This window comes from Phaseolus vulgaris, chromosome 7 (genome assembly GCF_000499845.2).
Source record: "Phaseolus vulgaris cultivar G19833 chromosome 7, P. vulgaris v2.0, whole genome shotgun sequence".
Classification (NCBI taxonomy): Eukaryota; Viridiplantae; Streptophyta; class Magnoliopsida; order Fabales; family Fabaceae; genus Phaseolus; species Phaseolus vulgaris.
In genome coordinates, this window is record NC_023753.2 from 34,716,279 (window position 1) to 34,724,316 (window position 8,038).

Genomic DNA, 8,038 nt, shown 5'->3' on the forward strand with positions numbered 1-8,038 from the left:
ATGTCTATTATAACTATTGAAATTATTTAATAATATAGAGTTTTTTGGACAGCTAATAACATAGAAATTAATCCAATAATTAAACATATATGCAAAATTCTAACATTTGCAACTTTATCTTTAAAGGTTATTGGCCGAGAATTGATAATTTTATCCAACAAATTTGTAACATAAACAGTCAAAGATTATTATATGTAATGTTTGTTCTAACATGGAAATGAACTGATGGGAAAATGGTGTGTGTGACCATAATCACTTTCTATTTGGTCCACCTTCCTTGTTTGGCAGAACATGCAAAAACCAGGTTATTGAAAGTAATTCAACTAGCCTTCAACCCACGTTGCATTTGTTCAGTTGTCAATTTCATATATATTTCCATTCACATGTTATAAGATATATGTGGTTTGAATTCATTGCATTGTATATTAGTTTGGAAAAAAATTATTGGCCTTCTCATTTTATTGATGCGTTTACATTGATTTCCACTTTTGTTATTTTAATAAAAATTACTGCAACAAAATTATGACAATACAATTTCAAGGGCTAGCAATTGAGTGGACGACTCTAGTTAAATTATTGAAAGGTTGATTATGGCAAATAACATTCACATTTTGATTTTTCTTTTTGAAAGCTTCGGTGACCTCATATTTCCTTGATTGAATAGAATGGTGAAAATTGACTTGGGTTCACACATGCTTGTTGGATTATTAATGGAAAACAAACATAGAGCTGCCAGTTATAAATGCTTTTGACATGTTGTTACCCTTCACAGGATTCAGGAAAAAGGACTGATTTGGTTTACCTATGTTTCTACTTCTGTTACCAAAGTGAACTCTTTTTTGGTGCCAACAGCAAATGCAAAGAAAAGGAAACTAGAGACAACTTTTCTTTGTTTCCTTGTGAGGCATACCAATGTTGGTGGTTGGAACTCTTTAGCCATAGACCAAGCCAACTAAAATATTCACTGGTTAATGTTAAGGGATGAGTGTCATGTTTCATATTTATGATATGATTTTTTCAGGTTTAGTTAGAAGTTAACATATTAGTTACCGACACACTATTGGTATAATTTTAACTAATTGACAGAGTAAGACAAAAAGGAGATTCAACACGAAACTCTGTAATCTATCCCATTTATTGAAGATGTTTATTATTTCTTCGAACAAATTCAAGTAAAGAAGGAAATGATTTATAAAATTTAAAAAGAAAAAGAACTACAAAAATCCTATAAACCATCTGTCCAATCAAAGATGTTTGCCCAGGGAAGATTGATGCCAGTGCTGTACTCATTTTCTGTATACTTCATTTCCAAAGGAATAACTTCTGTAATTTTCTTATGTATCTTTGTTGAATATTCACAAAAAACTGTTCGAGCCACGACTCTGATTATGCAGAACCTTGAAGAATGACCACCCATAACACAAGCTTTAATTTAATGTCACAGATTATACTGTGAATGAGCACTATTACATTATGTAGATATCTGAATGAAGTGTTCTGAAGTTCTTTTAGGAGTTGGGAACGATAGTGCCAACATATCCAAATGCCATGATGAAGAAAGCAATTGATTGAATATATAGGAATATATAGAACCGGTTTTTCCCGAACATAACATCATAGCAGCCACAGAAGAAAAGGTAGAATCCAACAAGAAGTTCCAGCATGTGAATTCTAATGATATTGAACACAAAGACAGCAAATATAGATTGGTAAGCACTGGGATATAATCTAAAGTTTGAATTAGTGAATATTGTTATCTGATAAATGAAACCAAGAATAACAAATTAACAATACTCCATTATTATACCTGTCTCCAATCCTGAAACGAATCTTCTTGGCTGCTTTACCCCCACCTTTACCCTTAAGAGCATCTCCAAGTTTTTCGGTGACAATCCATTCATTCACTCGGCTAGCCTCTAGTAGACCAATAATTGTAGCCTTTGTTCGATGCAGAGACATGGTATTCTCAAAGAGAATCCAGAAGACCAGTAAGTGGAGTGACCTGAAAAATACACCTTTAGTCAACAAGGTTATACTTGTAAAACATATTCATTGTCTTTTAAAGTTTTAAATGTTTTTTTTACCAGTAGAGAACCAGGGTGTGCTTGCCCATTCCTCATTACATTTACATGGTTTAAGGCCAGTCACATGTGCTATGCATAAAGAATCATATTTGATGCGTTTATTATGCACTCTATGGATATCTTAAGTTGGGTGTTTAATTTTTCTGCAATGTTAATGTCAATTTTTTTACATAATGGTCAACAAATATTATGTGTATATATATATATATATATATATATATATCAATTTGTGATTGAATAATAGTGTAAAACAATTTATGATATTGGATAGCAGTAGAGGTAACTAGATTTTAGAACGAAGGAAAAGTTGAGAAAATCAAGACCTTGGAGTTCCCACAGCATTTAGGAGTGTGATGATGGAAGGGATATAAACAGCACCCCACTTGGGTACCGCCACCTCAGGCACCACAACTGTTGCAGGTAAGACAATGCAGTAGAACACGAAAGTGTTTAAGTGGGCCACGACCTTCCGGACGAAGAAGAAGCTGTAAACCACATATATCTTCTTCCACAAGGATACTTTCTGCAATGGACACACACAAGAATTTTGGTCATAAATAGCCAATACTTTTTGTCCTGCCAATTCAATGGGGGAACCTTACCTTGTTCCTTATTATCTCCATGACCATTTTCCTGAAAAGATTGGCTGGTCCACAAGACCACCTGTGCTGTTGGTACCGGTAGGCCTTCAGAGTACTTGGTAATTCATTTTTAACCTGTTGTCCAATTAATAAACTCATGCATGTCAGCAATAACCATGTAATCAAAAGAAACCAACCAATTAACCCTCCTAAGTCCCAATTAAATTTTGGAAAAAAGTAAAAAGATTACAACAGTGACTGGTATTGAATTATGTAAATCTATTTCCTGAAGTTACTAAATTCTGCATTGGTAAAGAACACGACCGAATGAAACTGTTTGTGCTGTTTAAGCATATGTACTGCTATTTTAGGTTAGTATTTACTAATAGTCCTATCATGTGATGGACATTTCATCAAACAGTATAGAGACATTTTTCCATTTTACCACTTTTATCAGAAAAAGAAGAGAAAAGCAAATTTCACCTTCAAATTGGCGAGGTATAAGAATTTCCATCCTTTAAGACTGGCTCGGACAGCCAGGTCCATATCTTCCACTGTGGTTCTATCCTTCCACCCCCCAGCTTCATTCAGCGCCGAAATTCTCCATACACCCGCAGTTCCTGTACCATTTACAACAGTACTAAAAATGGTTGCAAAATCACCATGCTACAAGTCTACAACTACAAGAAAACATTTCCATTTTCCAGTGTTGTACTTAAAATCAATTATTCTTTTCTGAAAAGGAAAACAGATGAAACTGTTTTCGTTTTTTATATTTTAGGGAGAGAAACTATTTGCCTCTAGATGATTATTACCATTGAAGCCAAAGAAGGCGTAAGTGGAAGACCCCACTTCTTGTTCCACAGTAAAATGGTAATCCAGTGACATCTCTTGCATTCTTGTCATCAAACATTCATTGGCATTCACTGCAAAACAAAAAATAAAAAATGGATTGTTAATTCCACAAAATTGCTGCAATGTAATTAACAATTTCATCGTGTTATTGGGAATGATTTAGCAGGAGAGTGCGACATCAATTCAGCTGTCTCTTGGCCATAGATTTAGACAGTGACATGGAAATGATGGTCCACCATTAAAATTGCACATGCAGCTGCCGGATGCACTAGTGGTGAATATTTTCTTTGGTGAATGAGTGATTTCTAAGATTACTAACAAAAATATAAAAAAAAAGTGCAGAATCATAGTGCTACTAGAGAAAATAAAAAAATAATAACAATAAAAGAAGAAAGGAGATGAAAAAAAAACATCTTATGAACAATCATGAGATTAACAACCACAATTATACCAACAACAACTATTGTGTGTTCGTAAAACATAGGCACCCCCTACGCATGCAGATAATTTCAAGTATTGCCCTCTTTTGCGGTCACAACAATCTACCATAATTATGTTTCGGACTTTAAGAATAGTTGAACCAAAATTGCAACTTTCTTGATGGAAAAAAAAACAAAAACTTCAAAAGTTGAGTCCAATTTTTTTTTGCAAAGTGCTAATGCACATGCTCAAGTCTTTTCTTGGATTAGTACAATGTCCTTCTCGTTTAATTGGCACGCTTATAAGTCACTCAGATTGCATTGCACAGAACACAGATGCTATCATATTTTCCTTTGTTATGTAGTAATCATACTGTTGGAATACGAATTATTCCTTATGCTTTTTAAATGTATATACAGCAAAGTGTAATTCAATGCGTGCAATTTTTGTTTTATACATCATCATTTCTTTGATCTAATTATAGCATATGAATTTTGCAAAATCATAAAGAACCGCACTACTCAAATAGCCAAAAATAATTAACAGTCCCACAGAACATCATAATTGACCACTCAGATAGCTAGATAAATAACAGCCACTTGCAACAATTGTAATTATTTTCATTTTCAAAATGTTTTTTTTAATTTTGATGTACCAATGACAATGTTACACTTCATCTTTCCAAAAACCATGCTTACTAATTCAGGTAGACGATTCAAATGCAGATTAAATCATGCTTCTGTTCTGCCTCGTATACGTACAAATCTAGCACATACTTTTGTAGGTAGCTATTATGATGACCTAATTATTAGGTGAAGATATAAATGACTCTAACTAGATCTCTAACATAAAGTTACCTGATCTTTAAAAAATAATAATTAACGAACCACCATTGAGTTGCTGTGCCTATAAACACCCACACTAACTATTTTTTTCTCTCTACTATGGTCTATCTGTTATCTCACTTTTCGGCCACAGAAAACTAACCCCATTCTCGCATTAAATGAACTCCTAAACACACTCATAGCCCCTGCAACATTATTGTTGTATCATGTTTAATCATCTTTCAGTTCATTTATGATGGGGACTTCTCATGGCGACTGTATTCAAAATTTCAAACTAGAAAAAAGAGATTTTGCTTTGTAGCCACTCCCACTTTTCCAGATCTTAGAAGACAAGACAAGTGAACCCAAACTAACAAAGTATGAACACAGCACTAGCTAGAGTTGAACACACATGGAACATGCACAGGTTCATACAAAAACAAAGATGGACCCACCATGGCCGAAGCAAACAAAAGCATTTCCAAAACAAACGATACCCACCGACAGTTTTTTTATTGGCAACGCTGTATTTTCCGAACCAAGACCATGGATTAAGGTTAAAATGGTTAATCCCAGAAAAGAAAAGAAAGAAAGAAAGCGAAGCCGCCAAAAGCTTAGAACCATAACTCAGGACAATATGCTGTACTTTTTTTTTTATTAATTAATATAATAATTAAAATTAGTATGACTTTTAGATTTATTAATAAAAAAAGTGAAACTTATTTTATCTCGTTAGTTTCAATAAAACATAACTAATGAATGGGTTTGATTTCTATAATTTTTAACACGAGTCAATTCATAAATTTATTGCATATAACAATTTCGTATCAAAAGACTGTATAAATTATTACAAATTACAAATAATAGAGAAACTGGAGTAAAATTATTATTAAATTATTATAAAGTATTATTTTGTAAAAGTTTCTCTATAAACATTTTACGAGTAAAACATAAAAAATAAAATAACATAAATTTCTTCTTATATTAAAACTAAAGCTAAAATTAGTTCATTAACAAGTTAGAAAATAAAAAATTAATGAAGTTAAATGAAAGCATAATAACTTACCAAAAATATTACTTTAAAAACTGTAAATTAAAAGACACCAGTTAACGATCATAATTTGTTCAACACAATTTTAAAATTGTTACATACCAAAAGATTGTTTCTCTTTTCTGTTAAAATTATGTGATAAGTAACATATCAATACTCTTAACTTATCTCTTAATTAATGAGTCTATATACGTTGACATCCTATAACGGTTAAAAGTAGTGGCAGAAATGATCTTTTAGAGATGAGTGGACATGGTAAAGTGGGGTCTTTCACTATTATGGAATTGTCAAAATAACAGTTTTTTAAATTGAGTTAATTAATAGAAAAAATAATTATATTTTTCTGAAAAGTTTTTGAAAGAGTTTACATAGACAAATCCTATGTAAAATAAATTTATTAATTTTTATAATAATATGTAACTGGTTTGATAGAATTAAAGTGTGTTAAATGAGGTGTAGATGAAGAAAAAAGAAGGAGCGTGTTGAGTGAAAGAGAATGTACCAAACTTCCAGCGTGCCTGAACGAGACCAAGTTCAGGGTTGTTGACTAGGAATGGGACAGTTCGCCAGAGGAAATCAGGTTCTGGTTGAAAATCCGCGTCAAATATGGCCACATAGTCACATTGCTTCACGTAGCTACGTTTCATCCCTTCTTTCAGAGCCCCTGCTTTGTACCCATTTCTGTTGTCCCTCACTTCGTACTTTATGTTCACTCCTTTGCTTGCCCATCTGCTACATTCCATTTGCACCAACTCCTGCATTTTGTTCATTCATTCATTCACTCACTCACAACCCCTTTATCATCAATGTCTTCAACTTTTACTCAAAAGAGACTAATAGCATGCGTACCTTGATTGATGGGTCAGTAGAATCATCAAGAATTTGTACGATGATCCTGTCTGAAGGCCAAGAAAGGCCACAAGCAGCACCGATTGAGAGTTGATAAACCTGCATTTAGAAATGTCAAAGAGATGTGGCTTTGCTTGTGAAGTTCATGGGAAAACTATGCTGTATATGCTACCTCTCTTTCGTTGTACATTGGGACTTGGACCAAGACCATGGGATAACTAGAGTTTCCCAACTCAACGTCCTCCTTCAGAGACTCCCACTTGTAACGCTTCTCGGGTCTTCTACCGAACAGCTTCACCAAGCAAATCACAAACCCCATGTACACCCTCTCCACCAACATCATAATCGACATGCCCAAGCACACAAACACTGCAACTCTCAGCAGTGGCACCATCACTGGCTCCTTCACTTGGCTCCAAATCAGACCCACTTGGGATGAAATGTCATCCCTCGCCCCTTCAAACGCTTCCATCTGAAAAAAACAAACACAAAAACAAGCAAACCCCATGAAATGGATTTCAGAAAATCAACCATCTTTTGTAAAGCAGCAGCATATTTTCTTATGGGTAGTTGCTATATGTGTTTTGCTTCGAGGTCACGCATAAAGGAAGCTGAAAAAATAAACCTTGTTAGTTCCTCCTCTCTGGATCTTTGAACACTCAACTTTTATGCTTCGGGAGAAAGAATGGCGTTGGTGATGCTAGTTTAGTAATTGCATGACACTTTTTTTGCCACGATGAGCAGAACACTGATAATGTAAGTTGGTATTATTATGTGAGAGCCTAAGAAAAAATAAAAGGTTGAATAAAGGAAAGGTGAAAAACAAAAGAATGAAGAAGAGGAAAAGAGAGAGAGAGAGTGTGTCTTCTTTGTTTTTTTTGTTGTAAGAGCAATGGCCTCTAAGAGGGAGCTCTGTATTCTCTCTCTGTCTTTCTCTCTCTCTGTTTGTTGGCCTTTTATAATGGGTTTTGCATCCAAAATGGCTCAAGATCTCAAAACTCTTGCTGCCACAAGCATGAATGTTATTACTATAGAAAATCAAATGTCAATTAGAAGAGCCTCTCTTACCTGTGCATTAATATTTTGATATTAAAACCTTAACATCACACAATTCTTTATCAACATTTAATGAATATCTTTACTTCATTTACTAAACTTGATTAAACACATCATTTTATTAACATGACTATTAAATAAAATCTTATATTTTAATTTAATATATATATATACTTTTTTTATTAACAATTTTTAATGAGTTTGTTTTAAAAAATATATATTAATTTATTTTAACAAAGTGCCATAAGAGTATCTAAAAATAACACTCAAATCCGGCCTGGTGGTGACCAGAGCATGAAAGGATCTACATGTATATCT

At 33.6% G+C, this 8,038-nt stretch overlaps 1 protein-coding gene across 1 annotated transcript; it reads right to left on the reverse strand.

The window, feature by feature from the left end:
• Positions 1–1,104: 1,104 nt before the first annotated feature.
• On the reverse strand, positions 1,105–7,667 carry LOC137830296 (glucomannan 4-beta-mannosyltransferase 9). Its single transcript, XM_068637557.1, has 10 exons — positions 7,290–7,667; positions 6,837–7,136; positions 6,665–6,763; positions 6,318–6,570; positions 3,481–3,591; positions 3,149–3,285; positions 2,687–2,800; positions 2,408–2,607; positions 1,808–2,002; positions 1,105–1,671 (listed from the first exon to the last, which is right to left on the reverse strand). Exons 2-10 carry the CDS (start codon positions 7,134–7,136, stop codon positions 1,509–1,511), a joined length of 1,572 nt encoding a protein of 523 aa, XP_068493658.1. The 5' UTR covers positions 7,290–7,667; the 3' UTR covers positions 1,105–1,508.
• Between the last annotated feature and the right edge of the window lie 371 nt (positions 7,668–8,038).